Raw genomic sequence first — 25,541 nt, 5'->3', positions numbered from 1 at the left:
CTCTACTGTATATATAGATAAGACAGTATTTCTTATATATCCAAGGTTTGTCATCATCCACGACTGGTTTCAACTGTATAGTCTTCCTCAGGGGGTGGTTTATGAAGGTATGGAAAACCTAGAATAGTCCATTTTCCAATGTAACACGTTCTTTGAGTAAGTCAAGACAATGTGTCAATATCAACATTGGAGTGGACCTACAGGGAATACACTCATATGTATACAGTCGAAACCGGTCGTGGATGATGACAAACCTTGGATTTGTTTAAAACATTGGATTTTAAAAAAAGGATTCACTAACTTGGACTTATAGATTTGGACTTACAATTAGTGATTTATACAGTCCTCCCTGTGGAACATGAACTCAGGTTGTCATTGGACTCACAAACCCTGAATATAGGAGTTCTGCTTTCTATGAATGTATGTGTGTTTGTAACACATTGATTATATTTTGGTTTAGAGACGTGTTTTTTGAAGCATTTAGTATATTTTGAATCTCTGTCATCCTTGTTTGTACATTGAATGTTCTATGACTATAGCATATATAAGAAATACTGTCTTATAGTTTATACTAGCGTTGCTGTGGCAAAGTATGGTGGTATATATTACGGTAGAATCTCACTTATCCAACATTCGCTTATCCAATGTTCTGGATTATACAATGCAGTCTGCCTTTTAGTAGTACATGTTTTTGTAGTCAGTGTTTTAAATTCATTGTGATATTTTGGTGGTAAATTTGTAAATACAGTAATTACTACATAGTATTACTGTGCATGGAACTACTTTTTCTGTCAAATTTGTTGTATAACATGATGTTTTGGTGCTTAATTTGTATAATGATTACTTAATTGGATGTTTAATCGGCTTTTCCTGAATCCCTTCTTATTATCCAACATATTCACTTATCCAATGTTCTGCTGGGGTGTTTATGTTGGATGAGTGAGACTGTACTGTATATTTATAATCTTATATTATCTGCTTAGAACTGGATTATATGAGGCCTCTTCTACACAGCTGGATAAAATGCACACTGAAGTAGATTATATGGCAGTGTGGAGTCAAAGCAGTTCAAAGCAGATAATATAAGATTATAAATGGGTTATATAGCTGTGTGGAAGGGCCTTGAGTCTACACTGCCATATAATCCAGTTAAAATCTGATAATCTGTATTTTATAGGCAGTGTGGAAGAGGCCTAAGTGAGGCCTACCTCTGCCTGTCCCCTGGGCTGAGTGGGTTGCTAGGAGACCAAGTGGGCGGAGCTTAGCCTTCTAACTGACAGCAATGGGATAAAAACAATTATTCCTCTCCCTCTAATTAGGACTTTATTTTTCTTTTCTTTTTGTTGTATGAACATAGAGGCATGGATGAGGGGTTGTGCTGCCAGGTTTAGTGTTTCTGGGATGTGTAGTTTTGTTGTTTTGTCCTAGGCCGAAATTTCATTACCCTTTTATATATATAGATTATTAGATTACATTTCTGGTTATAGTGGCCTCTTGCCTTTGCAACTTGTAATAAGCCCTTGTTGACAGAAAACCTACTAATAACTCTTTAAAAAAATACTATTTAAAATACACACAAAACTTAGACGTCTTTAAAAATAATGGACTCATTTGAAGGAGGAATGGATAGCTGCCATGCCCTCCTTGTCCAACCTCCAGTGACTCCAGAGTAGGTTTTACTTGAATGTCAATAGAGCTCTCCAAGGTCCTGAATCTGCATCCCATTGTGACCTCCCTTCTGTGTCATTCACCCGCAGGCCTTTTTTGAAGCAACAACGAATGTATCACATCTTTGCCCAGCTGCTGAGTTCGGCCTCTTCCTGGCTGGCAATGTTTTGCCTCATCTTCGTCTCCCTTCTCCCAGAAATCCTTGCCCTCGTTTTTAGGAACATGAAGAGAAAAATAAAGCAGGTAAGGACCGAACTGACCGACTCCATGATTTGCGAAATGGAAGAGATCCTCCCCCTTTTCTGAGCGGCTGGCGTGTTTTTATATATAAAAAATAATGCTGTGATGGACAGGTACTTCCGCAGTTGTCTCGTTTGAAACGCCCAGCCTAGATCAGCTAAGCGGAAGATGAGCTAGGACAGCATTTGCCCGTTTGAAAGCAGAGGAAACTACCAAAGATCGACAGGAAGGAAGATGTCTGGTTCTTGGATATGTGGAAAGACAGCCAGTGAAAGACCAGTGGAACTTTCCTAGACAGTTAAGTTGAAGCAAAGTAAGAGAAGATTCAGGAGGGAGTTTTGTGGTCAACGTTTTTCCAAAGGCTCTGCTTCCAATCCAAGGGGTCTTCATTAGGACTCATATTTAGAAGCTGAGATAAACATGACTTCTGGAAAGGATAGAACGGAGGAGATAGCCAGCCTTTATGTATCTTGCGGAGAATGGTTTCAAGAGTTCAAATTGGAATGCTTTATGGGGATGGCGGAGTCATTCTAGGAGCCCATTGAAAATATTCTGGCAATTTTGAGGCTCAGAAGTGAGTGACCACGGTTGAAATTTGTGATGTTTATGCACAAGTTTCATTGGGTTCCTCATTCTGTTCTGGCCCTCAAACATGGAGAGGCGAAATGAGAAGGCTCTTCGTGGTCTACATCGCAAATCCTTGTTCTCAAAGAATTACACCCCTGAAATGTACTCTCAGCTTCCGTCTTAGCCGCAATTGAGACCTACTTCATTTAATGTACGAGGGCTATCCAGAAAGTAGGCTACGTTTTGGATTTCAAAAAGATCAAAGTATAGGATAAATCATTTACCATATGCAGCTGAAAGACACATCCCAAAACTACAATCTCATGTAATCCCCATTTAAATTTAGCCACATTTCTTATAGATAAATGAGTTTGAAAAGTACTGCACCAGTAAATTTGCCACCTCTCTCCTTAGTTTCCAAGAATGGCGTGGCTGGCAGTGCAGCGTTTTGGCTACGCTGCAGGAAGGGAGAAGGGGGAAGAGCTGAGAACACAAGCTGGGAATTTACTGGTGCAGTACTTTTCCAACTCATTTATCTATAAGAAACGTGGCTAAATTTAAATGGGGATTACATGAGATTGTAGTTTTGGGATGTGTCTTTCAGCTGCATATGATAAATTATTTATCCTATACTTTGTCCTTTTTAAAATCCAAAACGTAGCCTACTTTCTGGATAGCCCTCGTATTTTCAGCTCTGGATTGGCACCAAGTTTTTCAGTCCACAAGGCATGATAGATGTAAGCAGCCCCTTGTGATTGGCTGTTTTGGGTAAAGTGTGTATGTATCTGTGTTGCAAAAGTCTTTTTGCAACACAGTTGCCCACAGTTTTGAATCTGAGTGTCATCTCCCAAACCGGTCCACTCTTTAACCACACTCTTGTTACAGGACTGGACTTTTAGTTGTTGTTTTCAGACATAGAAAAAATATTACTTTTCATGCTGGGTTCCCAAAAAGTGGAACAATGATCTGATAAAAGAGTGTGGTCCTTTTATCTTACAGCCATGCATTCATTTAGGGGTGCATATTCTGCTTTTGCATGCTTTCTCCTCCCCTCTCCAGCGTGAACTATTTCTCCTTCAGCTTTAACCAAAGTTTAGGAAACTAGGTGACAAATTCTGCTTAAGAATGAATCCTGGTTACATCTGACCATGGTTGGTGCCAGTACAGGCTCAACAGCAAACCATGGTTACAGTGAGGATATAAAAGAAGCGGGGAATTCATGTGTTTTTAGTAAAACTCGAAAACCTGTGCCAGCCAGATCAGCTTTGCAATGTCAAAACTACTAATAGTATTTTGTGTTTTCAGTTGATGTTTGAGCTTCTCGTCCAGAAGCCGTTGCGTGATTATAGGTCTTATTTATTTGCATTTACATATTTGGACAAGGATTACAAACAGGGGTTAGGTAAATTTTAAATGAAGGGACATTACTGGGTTGCTTTTAAGAGGAAGTTGAACAATCCAGGAGTGTGCAGTGTATTGTTTTTACTTTTGCGTGTTCATACAGTAAATTGTGTATACAATTGAACTTGTCAAAGAGTGGTCTTTGCTAGGCTATACGTGTTGGATAGGTAATCCCCAGCCCAGGTGCAATTAGTCGTTTTAGGCATATAAACAGTTATGAAAATTGGGTTGCTGTGAGTTTTCCGGGCTGTATGGACATGTTCCGGAAGCATTCCCTCCTGACATTTCGCCCACATCTATGGCAGGCATCCTCAGAGGTTGTGAGGTCTGTTGGAAACTAGGCAAGTCTGTGGAATGTCCACAGTGGGAGAAATAACTTTTGTCTGTTTGTGAATGTTGCCATTGGCCACCATGATTAGCATTGAATAGCCTTGCAGCTTCAAAGCCTGGCTGCTTTCTGCCTGGGGGAATCCTTTGTTGGGAGATGTTAGCTGGCCCTGATTGCTTCATGTCTGGAATACCCATTTTCTGTGTGTTTTTCTTTTTTTACTGTCCTGGTTTTAGAGTTTTTTTTTAATACTGTGAGCTAGATTTTGTTCATGTTCATGGTTTCCTCCTTTCTGTTGACATTGTCCACATGCTCATAGATTTCAAGTGCTTCTCTGTGTCATTTGACATGGTGGTTGTGAGTGTGGTCCAGCATTTCTGTGTTCTCAAATAATATGCTGTGTCCAGGTTGGTTCATTAAGTGCTCTGTTATGGCTGACTTCTCAGGCAGGAAGCAGCCAGGCTTTGAAGCTGAAAGGTTATTCAGTGCTAATTCAGTGCCTCAAACAGAGAAGAGTTCTTTCTCCCACCCTGGACTTTCCACAGATATATAAACTCCACTTGTCTAGTTTCTAACAGGTCTCACAACCTTTGAGGATGCATGCCATAGTTGTGGGCAAAACGTCAGGAGAGAATGCTTCTGAAACATGACCATACAGCCCAGAAAACTCACAGCAATCCAGTGATTCTGGCTACGATAGCCTTCAACAACATTATAAAAATTGCCACTCACTATTAGCACATCTATAGCTCTTTAGCCATAAGCCTGTTTTCTTTGTATGTGTATATTATTATTATTATTATTATTATTATTATTATTATTATTATTATTATTATTATTATAATATCCGTTTATATATTGAAAGCATCTGTCCCAAAACTTACACGTGCATTTTAAACATATTTCCATAGGTGTTTGCATTGAGAATGCTTTTGGAAAGTTAGCAAGATGTGAATGTCGATGAATAGCTAAGTTCCCAGCAGGATATTGATCCAGGATCAAGTTGGTTGATTATGGAAATGCATCAGTCTCCAATTGCTTAAGCCTCCCTGCTTGAAGTCTCTTGCGAGAAATACAGCCAGGCATTCTGATCATGAATTTTATACATAATGCAAAAATAAAGGGGCATTTTTAACACACAGTTTGAATACGCGTCTATCCCTTTCCCAGAAATTAATGTGTTCTTCATAAGAAAACATTTTTAAAAATAATCAGAAATATCATTCTGAGAATAAAGTACCGTATATATAAAGAGACAAATCTTCACTTTATTTCACAGTTGTAGATTTGATACCCATTGGACTGAATTTTAGAGAGACAAAACATTTTAGTACTACAGTAGAGTCTCACTTATCCAACATAAATGGGCCGGCAGAACGTTGGATAAATGAATATGTTGGATAATAAGGAGGGATTAAGGAAAAGCCTATTAAAAATCAAATTAGATTATGATTTTACAAATTAAGCACCAAAACATCATGTTATACAACAAATTTGACAGAAAAAGTAGTTCAATACGCAGTAATGCTATGTAGTAATTACTGTATTTATGAATTTAGCACCAAATTATCATGATATATTGAAAACATTGACTAATAATAATATATAATATATAATAATAATAATAATCCAACATAAACGGGCCGGCAGAATGTTGGATAAGCGAATATGTTGGATAATAAGGAGAGATTAAGAAAAAGCCTATTAAACATCAAATTAGGTGATGATTTTACATGACTCTACTGTATTAAGTTATTGTTAATATCATATTGTTTTTGTTGACCCTACTTCTCCACTTACAGAGCAAGTTTACTGTTTTTCTTTGAAATACGGTAAATATTCAAAAACCTTTAACCAACTGATGCCTCAATATAATTTCATTGGGATCTATTTTCATTTTGAAATTGACCAGCAGCTGCTGTATTTTCCACCCTCAGCTTATACTTGAGCCAATAAGTGTTGCACCTCAGGTTAGTTTTACCTTGCTGTACACAGATTGAAGTCTTTTGTAGTTTATTAGGAAATAGGAAATAAATTATTCTTAAAAAGCAAAAGTAAAGATCCAAAAGATTGCTGCAAAACCAAGGCTATAAAGAATAATCCAAGAAAACCTTAGACATAAAACAAGGTTCCATTAATACATGACATAGTCCCATGAACTTGAATGCACAAAGCGGCAGGATAATCCAAGAAAGCAAGAGCTGCTTCTAACTCAAACAAGATGTTGCTTTTGACAAAGATTTCTCTCTCAGCACACTTTTTAATATTCCCTGCATAGCATGAACGCATTTCTTTGGCCTCTGACCTCTTTCTTGTTTGCTATTCTGACACTCCTGCGAACCCGAAATTCCAAACGGCCAGCTCAATCCAGAGATGGCAACTCCTTCCCCACAAAACTCTGCCGCTTGCATCCTCAACCAGCCGGTCACCCCTTTCCCGGATGGCAGTTGTTTCCTCATCCGCCATGCAGTCCGGGCCTTGCACCGAGCGACTACCACTTGTTTCCAACAATGGGAGTGGGGTGGTGGCTGGAAACGCAACATTTTGGCTACAATTTGCAGCTGCGGGGAGGGGTGACCGGCTGGTTGAGGATGCAAGTGGCAGAGTTTGGTGGGGAAGGAGTTGCCAAGCTCGTTTATTTATTTATTTACATTACAGTAGCGTCTCACTTATCCAACATAAACTGGCCGGCCGAACGTTGGATAAGCGAATATGTTGGATAATAAGGAGAGATTAAGAAGAGACCTATTAAACATCAAATTAGTTAATGATTTTACAAATTAAGCACCAAAACATCATGTTATACAACAAATTTGCCAGAAAAGGTAGTTCAATATGCAGTAATGCTACGTAGTAATTACTGTATTTGCGAATTTAGCACCAAAATACAGTAGAGTCTCACTTATCCAACACTCGCTTATCCAACGTTCTGGATTATCCAACACATTTTTGTAGTCAATGTTTTCAATACATCATGATATTTTGGTGCTAAATTCATAAATACTGTAATTACTACATAGCATTACTGCGTATTGAACTACTTTTTCTGTCAAATTTGTTGTATAACATGATGTTTTGGTGCTTAATTTGTAAAATCATAACCTAATTTGATGTTTAATAGGCTTTTCCTTAATCCCTCCTTATTATCCAACATATTCGCTTATCCAACATTCTGCCGGCCCGTTTATGTTGGATAAGTGAGACTCTACTGTATCATGATAGATTGAAAACATTGACTACAAAAATGCGTTGGATAATCCAGAATGTTGGATAAGCGAATGTTGGATAAGTGAGACTCTACTGTATTTATATTCCGCCTTTCTCACCCCGAAGGGGACTTAGGGTGGATCACATTACACATATAAGGCAAACATTCAATGCCTTAACAGAGAACAAAGACAGAAGACAAACACAGGCTCCGAGCTGGCCTCGAACTCATGACCTCTTGGTCAGAGTGATTTGTTGCAGCTGGCTGCTCAACAGCCTGCGCCACAGCCCGGGCCCATTCATTTGAGAAGTGGCATTTGGGTCTGGCTTTCAACTACATATGGTAAATGTTTTCTGCTATACTTTGTTCATTTTTCATTCCAAAACGTAATCTACTTTCTGGATAGCCCTCGTAGATAAACTCTTGGGGAGTTTCTTGGATTGTACAATGCAAAAAACTATGGGTGTTTAACAATGTAACTGTTTGAACACACACATTTTCTAAGAAACCTCCTCTTATTTCCCTCCACTTTGAATCAACTTTGGAAAAGTGACCCTATTCAAAGCAAGAAGAAAAAACACCCTAATCTGCCTCCCTCAAAACCGCCTTTCTCCTCCTTCTGAACCACTCTGGACTTTGAACGTATTCTGTGCTTTTATTATCAGCCTGTAATTCTTCTCTCTCTCTGCTTTTCCCCTATCACACCCTCTCTTTCTTCCGATTCTCGCTTCTCTTTTGTCTCGTCCTGCACCAGGTCCCCAGGCGCCTGCCTTCTTCGGGAATGTCTACTATCTTCGTGCTTTCTCAAACCTCCAGCAATCACAGCTTCTCTGAGTGAATAAGGTGACTTTTATTTCTCCTTCTCTTTTTAATCACCGACCCTTTTTCTGCTGCTTTTTCCACTTTTCAATAAGCCTCTCGTCTTCCCCAACCTGCCTCTTTCCCTCTCCTTTGAAAATTGCCTCTTCAAAGCATTTCAAAAGGTCTTTTTAAAATTACGGTTCCTCTTTCTCACTCCCTTCGCGTAGACGAACAATATCTGGAAGAGATAGGTAAGAAAATGAAATACATAAGACAACAAAACTTTGAAAACGCAAATAGAGTAGGAAAGTGGTTGGCGTGGAAATTGAAGAAAAGAAAACAGTTACAATGTATTGATAAAATTCAAGAGGAAAATAATACAGTAGAGTCTCACTTATCCAACATAAACGGGCCGGCAAAATGTTGGATAAGTGAATATGTTGGATAATAAGGAGGCATTAAGGAAAAGCCTATTAAACATCAAATTAGGTTATGATTTTACAAATTAAGCACCAAAACATCATGTTAGACAACAAATTTGGCAGAAAAAGTAGTTCAATACGCAGTAATGCTATGTAGCAATTACTGTATTTATGAATTTAGCACCAAAATATCACGATATATTGAAAACATTGACTACAAAAATGCGTTGGATAATCCAGAATGTTGGATAAGCGAGTGTTGGATAAGTGAGACTCTACTGTATATATTTTGACAAGTAAGGGATAGAAAACCAATTTGTTAAATATTATAAGAACTTATATTCAGAAGATAATATCTCAAAGGAAAAAGTAGTTCAATACCTAGGAGAGCAGGATATAAAGAAACTAACAAAATCAAAGAGAACGCTTAAATAAAAAAAAATAGAGATAGAAGAAATAGCGAGAGCAATTAAAAGGTTACCCAGCAATAAAGCTCCAGGACCGGACGGTCTTACAACCACATATTATAAAATATTCCAAGATATTTTAAGTAAACCTCTACAAAAGGTAATGAACGGAATTTTAGAAGGAGAAAGGGTCCCACAATCATGGGAGAACGCCAATATAGTATTAATACCAAAAAATAATAAAATACAGATAATTCTAAAGCTTCTCGCTAGTTGAAAACACCCCAGTTTCCTCCGTGTAGCCCAGCTGCCTTTGCCACCGATGGCATTCAAATATTGGGATGCTGGAAACAATGTACAGTAGAGTCTCACTTATCCAAGCTAAACGGGCCGGCAGAAGCTTGGATAAGCGAATATTTTGGATTATAAGGACGGATTAAGGAAAAGCCTATTAAACATCAAATTAGGTTATGATACTACAAATTAAGCACCAAAACTTCATGTTATACAACAAATTTGACAGAAAAAGTAGTTCAATATGCAGTAATGTTATGTTGTAATTACTATATTTACGAATTTAGCACCAAAATATTACGATATATTGAAAACATTGACTACAAAATTGGCTTGGATTATCCAGAGGCTTGGATAAGCGAGGCTTGGATAAGTGAGACTCTACTGTATATGTGAAAGGTGGAGGAAGTGAGAAATTGTTTTGAGCGCCAATGTTCAGCAGTTTGAATCTGGAGAGAGGGGTGAGCTTCCATCTGTCAGCTCCAGCTTCCCATATGGGGACATGAGAGAAGCCTCCCACAGGACGGTAAAACATCCGAGTCTCCCCTGGGCAACGTCCTTGCAGACAGAAACATATTAAGTACAGTAGAGTCTCACTTATCCAACATGAACGGGCCGGCAGAATGTTGGATAAGCAAATATGTTGGATAATAAGGAGGCATTAAGGAAAAGCCTATTAAACATCAAATTAGGTTATGATTTTACAAAGGAAGCACCAAAACATCATGTTAGACAACAAATTTGGCAGAAAAAGTAGTTCAATACGCAGTAATGCTATGTAGTAATTACAGTATTTATGAATTTAGCACCAAAATATCACAATATATTTAAAACATTGACTACAAAAATGTGTTGGATAATCCAGAACGTTGGATAAGCGAGGGTTGGATAAGTGAGACTCTACTGTAAAGCAATGCATAAATTCATGCTTGAACCATCTTGGAGGAGCATTTGAGTGGCATCCCTGTTATTCAACATACCTAGGATTTGAAAGGTAGGTCATGGAACTAAAGCTTTAGGCAGCAGGAAAGACAATATTATTACAGTAGAGTCTCACTTATCCAAGCCTCGCTTATCCAAGTTTCTGGATTATCCAAGTCAATGTTTTCAATATATCGTGATATTTTGGTGCTAAGTTCGTCATTACAGTCATTACAACCTAACATTACTGTGTATTGAACTACTTTTTTTTTAATTTGGCATATAACATGATGTTTTGGTGCTTAATTTGTAAAATCATAACCCAATTTGATGTTTAATAGGCTTTTCCTTAATCCCTCCTTATTATCCAAGATATTCGCTTATCCAAGCTTCTGCCGGCCCTTTTATCTTGGATAAGTGAGAGACTACTGTATTTATTTGCTACATTTATATCCCGCCCTTCTCACCCCAAAGGGGACTCAGAGCGGCTTGCAAATAATATGTACATACAATAAATTATATTATTAGCATAGCACAGTATTAGCATTACATATTACTATATTGTACTATACCAGTATCTATATACAGTAGAGTCTCACTGATCCAACACTCGCTTATCCAACGTTCTGGATTATCCAACGCATTTTTGTAGTCAATGTTTTCAATATATCGTGATATTTTGGTGCTAAATTCATAAATACAGTAATTACTACATAGCATTATTGCGTATTAAACTACTTTTTCTGCCAAATTTGTTGTATAACATGATGTTTTGGTGCTTCATTTGTAAAATCATAACCTAATTTGATGTTTAATAGGCTTTTCCTTAATCCCTCCTTATTATCCAACATATTCGCTTATCCAACATTCTGCCGGCCCGTTTATGTTGGATAAGAGAGACTCTACTGTATATAAAAGGGTAATGAAATTTCGGTCTAGGACAAAACAACAAAACTACACATCCCAGAAACATTGAACTTGACAGCACAACCCCTCATCCATGCCTCTACGTTGATACAACAAAAAGAAAAGAAAAATAAAGTCCTAATTAGAGGGAGAGGAATAATTGTTTTTATCCAGTAGAAGGCCACTTGGTCTCCTAGCAACCCACTCAGCCCAGGGGACAAGCAGAGTTAGGCCTCACTTAGGCCTCTTCCACATTGTCTATATAATACAAATTATCTGATTTGAACTGGATGATACGGCAGTGTAGACTCAAGGCCCTTCCACACAGCTATATAACCCATTTATAATGGACTTAATGTAAGGTAAAACCTTTACCCTTGACCTTAACTACCACCAATTCCTCAATACTTTATTTCCCATACCACCAGACTTCGCCACAGCAACGCGTGGCCGGGCACAGCTAGTACTGTATATTTTAATTTTAATCTTGAGGTGTGGGGCGGGACGATGCAAATAGTTGCCACGCATTCAACATGGTTAAAACCGGAGGAACATGCATCTTAACCCTTGTTTTAAAACTGTTCCGTGTTGTGGATGTTATTTGTTTTAACTGCCTTTTCCCTTCCCACGTAACGCCTCTGAAAGCCGCCCGGTTGCCTTGCTGCCTGACCGTGTCGACATTCAACGCATGTTCACGTGCTTTGTGCTGTGTTTTGCATCACTAGCTGGAGAAAGCCACGCGCCGTAGGAACGCGGCCCTTTCAATGTCGGCCAGACCGTCGGTGCGACCTCTCCTTTTAAGAGCCTTCTCAGACGAATCTAATGTGTTGTAACAGGTATCCCGTTCTCGAGAATTAGGGCTCCGGACGCTACGGATTAACCAAGTGGCCCCTGAAATCAATTAAATCTGTGATTCTTGTAATCTCAGCTCTTATTGGCAGCAGCGGTCCTTACCGAGCAGAACCAGGTACACTGCCTGCCGCACAACGTTGTGGGTTTTTGGACAAGCAAATGAATTGGAGTGTCTCTTAGAATTAAGATTTCTACAAGTGTGTATGCTTTCTCCGCCCACTTGTTTCAAAGTGTCCTAGAATTGGAATGGACCACAATTTTTGTGTCCCCGAACCACATCAGATTCTCTAGATCAGGGGTCCCCAAACTTTTTTAACAGGAGGCTGGTTCACGATCCTTTGGACCGTTGGAGGGCCGGACTATAGTTGGCCACCGAGCAATAAATAATAATAATAATAATAATAATAATAATAATAATAATAATAATAACAACAACAACAACAACAACAACAACAACAACAATAATAAATAAGACGTTGGAAGAGACCCTTTGGGCCATTAAGTCCAATCCCCTTCTGCCTTTGTGCGCCAAAAGCACAAGCAAAGCACCCCTGACAGATGGCCACCCAGACTCAATGTTAATAATAATAATAATAATAATAATAATAATAATAATAATGAGGGTTGGAAGAGACCCCTTGGGCCATTGAGTCCAATCCCCTTCTGCCTTTGTGCACCGAAAGCACAAGCAAAGCACCCCTGACAGATGGCCACCCAACCTCAATGTTAATAATGGTAATAATAATAATAATAATAATAATAATAATAATAATAATAATAATAACAATAGACATTGACAAAATTACGATCTGCCAACTGCAAAAGGCCACCCTGCTGGGATCTGCGCGCATCATCCGAAAATACATCACACAGTCCTAGACACTTGGGAAGTGTTCGACTTGTGATTTTGTGATACGAAATCCAGCATGTCTATCTTGTTTGCTGTGTCATACAATAAAATAATAATAATAATAGGGTTGGAAGAGACCACTTGGGCCATTGAGTCCAATCCCTTTCTGCCTTTGTGCACCGAAAGCACAAGCAAAGCACCCCTGACAGATGGCCACCCAGCCTCAGTGTTGTTATTATTATTATTATTATTATTATTATTATTATTATTATTATTATTAATAGTAATAATAAAAGGGTTGGAAGAGACCCTTTGGGCCATTTAATCCAACTCCTTCTGCCTTTGTGCACCGAAAGCACAAGCAAAACACCCCTGACAGATGGCCACCCAGCCTCAATGTAGTAGTAGTAATAATAATAATAATAATAATAATAATAATAATAAAAAAGAGGGTTGGAAGAGACCCCTTGGGCCATTGAGTCCAATCCCCTTCTGCCTTTGTGCGCCAAAAGCACAAGCAAAGCACCCCTGACAGATGGCCACCCAGCCTCAGTATTATTATTATTATTATTATTATTATTATTATTATTATTATTAATAGTAATAATAAAGAGGGTTGGAAGAGACCCCTTGGGCCATTTAATCCAACTCCTTCTGCCTTTGTGCACCGAAAGCACAAGCAAAGCACCCCTGACAGATGGCCACCCAGTCTCAATGTTTAATAATAATAATAATAATAATAATAATAATGGCTCATTTAGTCCAACTCCCTTCTGCCCTTGTGCCGTGGGGGCCGGATAAATAGCTTCAATGGGCCGCATCCGGCCCCCGGGCCTTAGTTTGGAGACCTCTGCTCTAGATTGTCCTTCTAGCTCCCTTTCCAAAGGGATACATTGCTTTTTTTTGGTAGCTTACAACAGTAGGAGTCCAACATTACTCCCAGTTGCAATAATTGGGAAGATTCCCTATGGATTAAAGAGTTTAGTTAACAGCTAGCCATGCATTCTCCCTTTGCTGATACATGCATTGACATTTTATCGCAAGCGAAGGGATGATGCGAATAGCCAGAATTAATTTGTTCTCCCGACTGAGCCCCGTATAAATTTCACAATTTTCCCAAAAGAAGTGGATCTAATGCATTTCTTCAAAATCAAATTTCCAAGCCCTGGAAATAATAAAACTTGCCGTGAGCATAGATAGACACTTCGGCATGTTTTGTTCCCTAGTATGAGATGCAAGTTCTTGCAACCCAGGCAGCGTATGGATGAATCCATACAGATTTTTAATGAGCCCAGGAAAAAAAGTAGATTTCAATAAGAAATAGGCTCTCTTTTATGCCCAAGTGTTTTGGCATTGCACCTGCGAAGCTTGAGCAACGTGATTGTTTGCATCCGCTTTTGCTGCATGTTAATCTGCCTGAATCAAATATGCAGACTTTCAAGAAATGAACTGAACTTGCTTTGATTGCTTGCCGATACAGCTCTGTGCATTTGTATGCATGTAGAGTACATGTATGTAGTGCATTTGTCGCTTCACCCATCATACTTTGCTACATGTTTGCTTTTTCATTATGTGAAAGGGAGGAAATGCCAAACCAGTAGCACCCCAAATCTATGAAAACGTCTCTTTTAATGCACATGATTATTAACTATGTTTCTCAGGCTGACTTAGAAATATTAAGTTGATTGATTTGGAAATTTCAGGTTGGTTCACATATACAGTAGAGTTCCGGTTATTCGACATAAACGGGCGGGCCGAATGTCGAATAACTGGATCTGACAGATAATAGGGAGGCCCTATTATCCAGCAAGCCAGTTGAAGGAAGTGCCCCGTGCACGTTGCTAGGTAGATAGAAAGCTACCTAGCAACACGCAGGGGCGCTTCTGCCCTGCCTCTTGGGAGGCGCCCGTGTGTGTTGCTAGGTAGATAACAAGCTACCTAGCAACGCTCAGGGGTGCTTCTTAAGCCGAGTGCTCACCGCTCCGCCCCTTGGGAAGCGCCCGTGTGTGTTGCTAGGTAGCTTGCTATCTACCTAGCAACGCGCACAGGCGCCTCCCAAGGGGCAGAGCAGAGAGCACTCGGCTTAGCGAAGCGCCTGTGCGCGTTGCTAGGTAGCTTGCTATCTACCTAGCAACACGCACATGTGCTTCTCTGCTCGCTGCCCTGCCTCTTGGGAGGTGCCTGTGCACGTTGCTAGGTAGATAGCAAGCTACCTAGCAACGTGCATGAGCGCCTCCCAAGGGGCCTGGGACGTCGGATAATACGGAGTGTCGGTTAACCGGAAGTCGGTTAACCGGAACTCTACTGTATTACAATAAGCCATGCTTTGTGGTAACCAAGGTTTGTTGCTTAAGCCGTGAATCACATAGGACGATGATGAAATGAACCTTAATGGCTATTTATTTATTTACAGTATTTATATTCCGCCCTTCTCACCCAGAAGGGCACTCGGGGTGGATCACAGAACATATATTTGCAGTAAACATTCAATGTTGTTTATACACTGACAAGACAGACAGTTGTATATAGAAAGAGGTACTATATATATATATATATATATATACAGGCTTTTCTCATCTTCGGCATCTTGGAGGCTTGTTCTGTCGCTCCATCTCCCTGCCGAAGAGCTTTGTTCACAAACTTCCTCCTTTGATCGAATTGCTGGCATTTTTCTGGCATATCCTTATGGGTACCTTAAAATGCCTCTCCACTTTTAAGTGGTATCTATTTATTTACTCACATTTTGCTTTCGAAATGCTAGGTAGGCAAATGCTGGGCTAAAGTTCAGGAGCTCACCCTGACATGAGCTTTGAAATGTCAACCTTTTGATTGACAAGCCGGGCAGTGGCGCAGGAGGGGCCGGGCTGTGGCGCAGGCTGGTTAGCAGCCAGCTGCAATAAATCACTCTGACCAAGAGGTCAGGAGTTCGAGGCCAGCCTGTGTTGGGGTGAGCACCCGACAATTTTTTTTAAAAAAAAATAGCCCCTGCTCGTTGTTGACCTAAGCAACCCGAAAGATAGTTGCATCTATCAAGTAGGAAATGTAGGTACGACTTATATGTGGGGAGGGTAATTTACGACACCATAAAAATCACCCAGCCGCCGTTGGAATGAGGAAGTTGCCTTTGCAGTGGATGATGAAGCAGCTGCTCCCCCTGTGGCCGGAATCAAGCATACCCTCAGTAAGCTGGAAGCTGGAGAAGGTTTAAATTACCTCTGTGTCTGTCTCTGTCTCTGTTCTATGTTATATGGCATTAAATGTTTGCCTTATATGTGTATAATAATACACACCTTTGGAGTGAGAAGGGCGCAATATAAATACTGTAAATAAATAAATAATGAATAAATAAATAAATACTGCAGCTGATGGTTTAACATGCTGTGTTTAAGCCCAATCTGTAGGTTATTTTCCCGATCTGCAGGTTATTTCTCTCCGAACCCCCCTTTGGAATGCAAGTGTGGAATCAACCATAGTTGGAAAAAAAATACAATGCACAAGCCCAGCTATAAACCATCTATTCTGATGATGGTTAGTTGTTGACATACTTGTCAATGGAGACAGCTTCACAAATCGTAAGGCATATTTTAGCAAATCGCACCTTGGCTTTTCATAGGAAAAGCCATATGACCATGTTTGGGAAGAGAAGAGCAAATGACAGGCATGTCCTGGTTTTCTCTGTGTCTTTACAATGTGTAAAACACAGTGTTTCCCTTCTGTTCCAACTGTCAGATGTGTGATTTTCCAACGCAAGTGCCATTTTATATTTCTATTTCAGTCGCATACATCATTGCACTCGAAGAGTAAGTTCATTTCTAGTAAACGAAAATACTTCGTGATTTTTCACCATGGAATTCAGGTTGCTTTCCATGAATAACATGGCCTACATTAATCTGATAATAAATTGCAGAAAGATTAGGAACAAAAACAGTGACCATATCTTACTAAAAGAAAATACCGTATATACTCGAGTATAGGCCGACCCAAATCTAAGCCAAGGCACCTAATTTTACCACAAAACAACTGGAAAACATTGACTCCAGTATAAGCCAAGGGTTGGAAATTTCAGAAATAAAAATAGATACCAATAAAATTACATTAATTGAGGCATCAGTAAGTTAAATGTTTTTGAATATTTACATAAAGCTCAGATTTAAGATAAGACTGTCCAACTCTGATCAAATCATTATTCTCATCTTCTTCAATGTCAATGTGCTTATGTATCCTTTTAATAATAATAGAGTAAAATAATAATAACAATAAATATGGGAAAATAATACATGTAATAATAATAAATATGGGAAAATAATACAAGTAATAATAAATAGAGTAAAATAATATATGTAATAATAATAATAAATACAGGAAAATAATACATGTAATAATAAATAGAGTAAAATAATAAATGCAACAACAACAATGATAATAAGATCAGAATGTATTAATAATAATGATAAAAATAGAGTAAAATAAATGTAGTAGTAGCAACAATAATAGAGAAAAAAAATAAATGTAATAATACCAATAATAATAGAGAAAAATAATAAATGTACCATATATTCTCGAGTATATGCTGACCCAAATATAAGCCAACCAGGACCCTCACCCGAGTACAAGCTGAGTATACATTTATTATTCACTCTATTATTATTATTATTATTATTGCATTTATTATTTTACTCTATTTATTATTACAGTAGAGTCTTTCTTATACAAGCTAAATGGGCTGGCAGAAGCTTGGATAAGCGAGGCTTGGATAAGTGAGACTCTACTGTACTTGTATTATTTTCCTGTATTTATTATTATTATTATTATTATTATTATTATTATTATTATTATTATTATTACATGTATTATTTTACTCTATTATTATTAAAAGGATACATGAGCACATTTACATTGAAGAAGATGAGAATGATGATTTGATCAGAGTCGGACAGTCTTATCTTAAATTTGAGCTTTATGTAAATATTCAAAAACATTTAACCTACCTACCTACATTAATGCTATGTAGTAATTACTGTATTTACGAATTTAGCACCAAAATATCACGATGTATTGAACACATTGACTACAAAAATGCGTTGGATAATCCAGAATGTTGGACAAGCGAGTGTTGGATAAGTGAGACATTTAACCTACCGATGCCTCAATTAGTGTAATTTTATTGGTATCTATTTTTATTTCTGAAATTTACCACCCTTGGCTTATACTGGAGTCAATGTTTTCCCTGTTTTTTATGGTAAAATTAGATGCCTCGGCTTATAGTCGGGTCGGCTTATACTCGAGTACATACGGTATGTTAAATTGGGTAATGGCGCTCCATGCAGTCATGCCGGCCACATGACCTTGGAGATGTCTATGGACAACGCCGGCTCTTCGGCTTAGAAATGGAGATGAGCACCAACCTCCAGAGTCAGACATGACTGGACTTAACGTCAGGGGAAACCTTTACCTTTACCTTAAATTAGGTTACATTCTATGATGAGATTGAAAAACGATACCAACATGTTGTTGTATGTTTTCCGGGCTGTAGAACATGGCCATACAGCCTGGAAAACATACAACAACCCTGAAACTAACATGTGCTGCAGGATGTCCCTTTCGCAAAAACAAAGTTTGTGCAGTTTAATAAACTTTTTCCATGCTTTTATGATAGAACCAATTAGGAAATGACTTTTATAACCCAGGAACACAAATCATGTTGCATAGTGTTATAGTCGCTGTCATTGAAGACAGTCACCTATTGTTAGTCCATCGGTTAAATCACTGGTTCTCAAACTATGGGTTCCCAGATATTTTGGTCTTCAATTCCCAGAAATCCTAACAGCTGGTAAACTGGCTGGGATTTCTGGAAGTTGTAAACCAAAACACCTGGAGACCCAAAGGTTCAGAACCACTGCCGTAATTGCTTAGAAAAAAAAAAAGTGGTTTGGCATTTTTCCTCCAGTTCTTGCAATTCGTTTCTGTCTGTGGAAATTGCTGCTCTTGATTTTTATGAAACTTGGAGCTCTCTTTCTTTTCCACAGCTGCAATGGTACCCTGTTTCCCTGAAAATAAGACATCCCCAAAAAATAAGACCTACCGTGTTTCCCCGAAAATAAGACAGTGTCTTATATTAATTTTTGCTCCCAAAGATGCTCCTAGGTCTTATTTTCAGGGGATGTCGTATTTTTCCATGAAGAAGAATTCACATTTATTGTTGAACAAAAGAAATGAACATTTATTATACCCCGTTTCCCCTAAAATAAGACATCCCCAGAAAATAAGACCTAGTAGAGGTTTTGCTGAATTGCTAAATATAAGGCCTCCCCCGAAAGTAAGACCTAGCAAAGTTTTTGTTTGGAAGCATGCCCGCCAAACAGAACACTTTATGTACATACCATAAAGTGTTGTACATGGAAATATTGGTAGTAACAAGAAATTCTTGATAGGATTCACAGTTTGTCTGGTTATGCTGGTTTGTGATGACAACTACTGTGCAATATATAATAAATGTTCATTTTTTTTGTTCAACAATAAATGTGAATTCTTCTTCATGGAAAAATAAGACATCCCCTGAAAATAAAACCTAGAGCATCTTTGGGAGCAAAAATTAATATAAGACACTGTGTTATTTTTGGGGAAACACTGTATACTGTACAGTAGTTGTCATCACAAACCAGCATAACCAGGCAAACTGTGAATCCTATCAAGAATTTCTTGTTATTACCATTATTTCCATGTATAACAATCTATGGTATGTACATTTACCGATCCTGCATGCTCTGGTGTTCTGTTTGGCGGGCATGCTTCCAAACAAAAACTTTGCTAGGTCATACTTTCAGGGGAGGCCTTATATTTAGCAATTCAGCAACATCTCTGTTAGGTCTTATTTTCTGGGGATGTCTTATTTTCGGGGAAACAGGGTAGTAGAAGTTTTGCTGAATTGCTAAATATAAGGCCTCCCCCGAAAGTAAGACCTAGCAATGTTTTTGTTTAGAAGCATGCCCGGCGTGCGCCAAACAAAACACCATAGCATGCAGGATTGGTAAATGTAAATAATAATAATAATAATAATAATAATAATAATAATAAGATAATTATTTTATTTTTATATCCCACCTCCATCTCCCCAGAGGGACTCGGGACGGCTTACATACCAGTTGTATATGGAAATAATGGTACAGTAGAGTCTCACTTATCCAACATAAACGGGCCGGCAGAACGTTGGATAAGCGAATATTTATTTATTTACAGTATTTATATTCCGCCCTTCTTTCTCACCCCGAAGGGGACTCAGGGTGGATTACAATGAACACATATATGGCAAACATTCAATGCCAACAGACAAACAACATACATTAGACAGACTCAGAGGCATTTTTAACATTTTTCCAGCTTCACGATTCCGGCCACAGGGGGAGCTGTTGCTTCACCGTCCAGTAGTGGCTGTACTTCCTCATTCCTTTCCTCGTGTTTTGCTGGCAGTTTTATGGTGTTGTAAATTAGCCTCACGCATAAAGCGTCCCTAAATTTCCCTAATTGACAGATGCAACTGTCTTTCGGGGCTGCATAGGTCAACAGCAAGCCGGGGCTATTAATGGTCGGAGGCTTAACCCGACCCGGGCTTCGAACTCATGACCTCTCGGTCAGTAGTGATTTATTGCAGCTGGTTACTAGCCAGCTGGGCCACAGCCCGGCCCCAATATATTATCCAATATGTTGGATAATAAGGAGAGATTAAGGAGAAGCCTATTAAACATCAAATTAGGTTATGATTTTACAAATGAAGCACTAAAACATCATGTTATACAACAAATTTGACAGAAAAAGTGGTTCAATACGCAGTAATGTTATGTAGTAATTACTGTATTTATGAATTTAGCACCAAAAAAATCACAATATATTGAAAACATTTTCTACAAAAATGCGTTGGATAATCCAGAACGTTGGATAAGCGAATGTTGGATAAGTGAGACTCTACTGTAGTAACAAGAAATTCTTGACAGGAGTCACAGTTTGTCTGGTTTAGTTATGTTGGTTTGTGATGACAACTACTGTACAGTATAGAATAATTTTTTTTGGTTCAACAATGAATATGAATTCTTCATGGAAAAATAAGACATCCCCTGAAAGTAAGACCTAGTGCATCTTTGGGAGTAAAAAATAATATAAGACACTGTCTTATTTTCGGGGAAACACGGTAGTTGAAAACGGTAGCTTGGCTAGATTTATCTCCTTTTCTCTCTTTTTTTCCAGTCAGACTCTCTGGAGTTGCCGATGCTGGTGTCCTACAAACCTCTGGAGAACGGCTTCACCTCCGAAATAGGAGTCGCTGCGGATGGATTTCCGAAACATTGTCATCTCAGGTTACTTCAGATGCAAAGAATATAAGCCCGGCAAGTGGGTCGAGATCAATACGGAAGGAATCATGCCCACCGAAAAACAGATGCAAGATTGTTCCATTTTTTAAAAACTAAACAAAACACAATCATCCAAAACATTGCTTTGAATTTTTAAAGAACAGAGCTGGGAAAAGTTGCATTGTTTGCTATTTGTTTCCCCGATTTCATCACTCGGAAGCAACGGAGGCGGTATTTTCTTTGGCTGAGAAAAGCTCAGAGCGTGCCACCTTCATTAGTATTATGTGTTCTTTTCTTCTTTTTTTCCCAACCAAAGATACGGCACAATTTTTACGTTTCCACGGATTGCACTCAAAAAGTCTTGTATACCATTCCGCGGCTCCGCCATATATTTGAACCAGCTTTTGTTGACAAATAGATATATTTTCCTCCATTGGACCTTGAAAAGATATGCCTTATTTGCTTCCTCTTCAGGCAACTCTTTGGAAATACTCAGGATCAAACAAATCCTGGTTCTTTCCTATTGCATCCACTTCCATTGCAAACACTGAAGCCAATATGCTTTATCTTTATTTGAACAAAAATCGGGCAAGATGCACAAAGATCTCACCTATTTTTTTAAAATTCTGTGATTTTTTTTGTTCCTTCAAACAAAGTGTCACATCGCTGAAATAAACATGTATTTGTTTTAAGGAGTTGCACAGAACTCTAGAACTTGACCTCCTTCATCCACACGGAGACGATTTTATATATTTTGAGAGGATGCAAATGGATAAATGCTTTGAAAAGTTTATCCACAAAGCAAAGGGAGTATCTGCGTTGATACATATATATAACAAGCAGTACGAAACCAGTTTCCGTCTTGTGGAATCCTGGGATTGATAGAGACTTCTAAGTTCCTTGCCAAACTATCAATCCCAGGATTCCACAAGACGGAAACTGGTTTCGTACTGCTTGTTATATGTATCAACGCAGATACTCCCTTTGCTTTGTGGATAAAGCCAACTTTTCAAAGAATGTGGCCATTTGCATCCTCTCAAAATATATTATAAAATCGTCTCCACGTGGATGAAGGAGGTCAAGTTCTAGAGTTCTGTGCAACTCCTTTAAACAAATACATGTTTATTTCGACGATGTGGCACTTTGTTTGAAGGAACAAAAAAAAATCACAGAATTAAAAAAAATAGGTGAGATCTTTGTGCATCTTGCCCGATTTTTGTTCGATTCCCCTACATTCAAATAATTTGTGGTCTGCGGTGTAGAACTTTCCCTGCTGTGGTTTTTCCTCTAAACTTTAGCTCTCAGAGACTTCTAAGTTCCTTGCCAAACTGAGAGCTAAAGTTTAGAGGAAAAACCACAGCAGGAAAAGTTCTACACCGTAGACCACAAATCCCAGTATTCTGTAAAAATGTGCCATGACAGCGTGGTATTGAACTGCTATAACTGTGCAATGTAGACACTCTCTTGGTTATGTGGTGTCCATTCCATTCTCTGTCTCCTCTTAAAGGGACAAACACACAGCTCTGAAGTGGCAACTTTCACACTTTTCCGAACATTACCATTGTTTCAAACGCATGCACGATCAAACGGAAAGCAAAAATAGGATGCTTCTTACCAGCTCTTCCAAAGCGCAGGGCATTGCAGCAACGGCCTTAACTTTATATTTAGAAGATGTCTCTGTCTGTTCCTTTTTTTAAACAAGAACTTTTCTGCATGTGCAACAAATGCATGCATGACCTCAACCGGGCACTTATCTGTATGCACATCGATTTCCCAGTGTTGGCATGAACACACAACAGCCGGCAATGCCGTAGGGAGCCATTCTTTTTAGACTGACCGTTGTACCAAGGTGCTGCCAAGAGATTACGAGAAATCTTTCTCCTCCTTTCAGTAATAATAATGTTACATTCCAAATGACGTTTTATTTCGGATCATGATTCTCATGCTCCCCTGACCATATTGGTTGAGGATTCTGGGAGCTGCAGTCCAAAAGGCATGTTTCCCTGTAACGTCCCGTCCCGTCTGCATGTTTCTCCTTCATTGGCTTCTACCTTCAATGGAAACGCTGCTCTAGTGCTTTTATCTAGACCGAAAAGTCCAAAAAAGTCACCCGAAAATGGTAACTTTGATTCATTTGAGCCACACCTGAACTTATTTCTACAGGAGAAAAAAAATGTTCCCTTCTTTCCATTGTCTTCTATGTGATTTTCCCGCTTTATGTTCAGTTTTGGAGAAAAACAACCCAATGCAACTGGCAACACCCCGCACTTTCCCAATTGCTTTTGCGGAGGAATTTTAACAATCTCGGCAGAGGAAGAATAACACACACGGAGACACACATAGATGCTTTAACTTGACGTATTTCTTCTTCACTCTTCAGACCATTATTGTTTGCCGATTCTTGGCATATTGTATCCTCGATCCCATTTCGGTGTGGCAAAAACTTCCAACGGACAACTTGGAGAAGTTATTCGAATGGACTAAAACTTCAGAACCTCAAGGCCAGGGTTCATATTGGTTGGAGGATTCGTGGCATTTTGACCCAAAAAGTAACTTTCCAAAGTTTTCCTCAAAACGACAGAAGGAAACCATTGTGTCCCTCACTCCTTTTCTAAAAATTGAAAACAGCAGGGATTTTACTCTGCTTGTTTGCAAATCCAGAAAATGATTTCTGTAATACAGTGAGGACTTGGAGAAGTTATTCGAATGGACTAAAACTTCAGAACCTCAAGGCCAGGGTTCATATTGGTTGGAGGATTTGTGTCATTTCGACCCAAAAAGTAACTTTCCAAAGTTTTCCTCAAAACCACAGAAGGAAACCATTGTGTCCTTCACTCCTTTTCTAAAAATTGAAAACAACAGGGACTTTGAAAATCCAGAAAATTATTTCTGTAATACAGTGAGGAATTTAGCATTGGAGTTCCTTTAAAGAGAGAAAAAGCAGGTGATTATTATTATTATTATTATTATTATTATTATTATTTCACTTTTGGGGAGATATGCTGGAAGGGCTCACTAGAAATCGAAAATCACGGTCAGAGAAAAACAGTCTAAAAGAACAAGCCTGTTTTCCATTATAGTCATGTACCTAAGGATTGTATGGATTCAATAATGAAAAAAATCCATGAATGTTTTGCAGCTTTGCCCTGCCATCTTCACAGAGACCCGTGTCCATATTGTCAAACCTTTGCCTGAATAAAATCTGCAGCAGATCTTATAGGAATAAAATAAAAATGTAAATAAGGAGGAGAAGTGGAGGAGGGTGTACATGATAAGACAGATTTCGAGGTGCATTTTTTTCAGCTTTCTCTACAAACCAGCGGGACGGCATAACTTGGTTTTTATCACTGACTGCAATTTTATACTTCCATGTTGCTTTCTATAACGATGACAATGGAATGTGAATTTCAACTTTTATGAATGCAACTTTTTTTTTCATTACAGAAAAAAAAAACAGAGTCTCTTTTAGGTTTTGTTTTGAAATGATCAATAAAACTTTGGTATGTTCTGATTCTGCGTTTGACCAAATTGTTGGATCTTTGGATGTTCCTCATTCATAAATCAGAAGGGTGCGTCTACACTCGAATTAATGCAGTTTGACACCACTTTAACTGCCAGGGCTCAATTGCACTTTGTCCATTTCAACTGTGAAATTACCTTCCCCATTTCGGCCCATTTCGGCACATGTTGCACGTTGCCTGGGTTCTATGAATTAGTCTCCAGTGTTAATCTATATATATAAAAGAGTGATGGCATCACGGCGACCCACAAAACAACAAAACTACAGGCCCCCCAACCTCGAAATTTGACGACACAACCCATCATCCACGGCTCTAGGTTGATACAACAAAAAGAAAAGAAAAATAAAGTCCTATGTGTTGTCGAAGGCTTTCATGGCCAGGATCACAGGGTTGTTGTATGTCTTTCGGGCTGTGTGGCCATGTTCCAGAAGCATTCTCTCCTGACGTTTCGCCCACATCTATGGCAGGCATCCTCCCCTCACAACCTCTGAGGATGCCTGCCATAGATGTGGGCGAAACGTCAGGAGAGAATGCTTCTGGAACATGGCCACACAGCCCGAAAGACATACAACAACCCAATAAAGTCCTAATTAGAGAGAGAGGAATAATTGCTTTTATCCATTTGCTGCCAGTTAGAAGGCTAAGCTCCTCCAACTTGGTCTCCTAGCAACCCAATAAAAAATAATAAAAAACACTAAAAAATAATTAAAAACACTAAAAAATTAATACAATAAAATACCATAATAACAAGAAATAACTAAAAATTATACAAGAAAATAATAAAATATAATAAATAAAAAGATAACTTACAAT

General features: G+C 38.7%; 1 protein-coding gene across 11 annotated transcripts in view; it reads left to right on the top strand.

Annotated features, from left to right (window-relative positions):
* Positions 1-24,718, top strand: part of atp11c (ATPase phospholipid transporting 11C) — a 133,204-nt gene extending 108,486 nt beyond the window's left edge. For 4 of the 11 annotated variants that reach the window (XM_062963781.1, XM_062963779.1, XM_062963780.1 and 1 more), the window contains exons 28-29: positions 1,758-1,911; positions 21,104-24,718. In XM_062963781.1, the coding sequence (XP_062819851.1) occupies positions 1,758-1,911; positions 21,104-21,238 (289 nt within the window). In that variant the 3' untranslated portion in view covers positions 21,239-24,718. Of the gene's footprint in view, positions 1-1,757; positions 1,912-2,021; positions 3,996-5,115; positions 5,346-8,166; positions 8,256-11,888; positions 12,131-21,103 lie in introns of those variants that run through there. The other 7 variants (XR_010001029.1, XM_062963786.1, XM_062963783.1 and 4 more) reach the window with 7 other exon arrangements.
* Positions 24,719-25,541: the final 823 nt, after the last annotated feature.

The sequence above is a fragment of the Anolis carolinensis genome, unplaced genomic scaffold (genome assembly GCF_035594765.1).
Source record: "Anolis carolinensis isolate JA03-04 unplaced genomic scaffold, rAnoCar3.1.pri scaffold_12, whole genome shotgun sequence".
NCBI classification, from domain to species: Eukaryota; Metazoa; Chordata; class Lepidosauria; order Squamata; family Dactyloidae; genus Anolis; species Anolis carolinensis.
The sequence above is the reverse complement of the archived record's forward strand: the minus strand, read 5'-3'. Positions and strand labels throughout refer to the sequence as shown.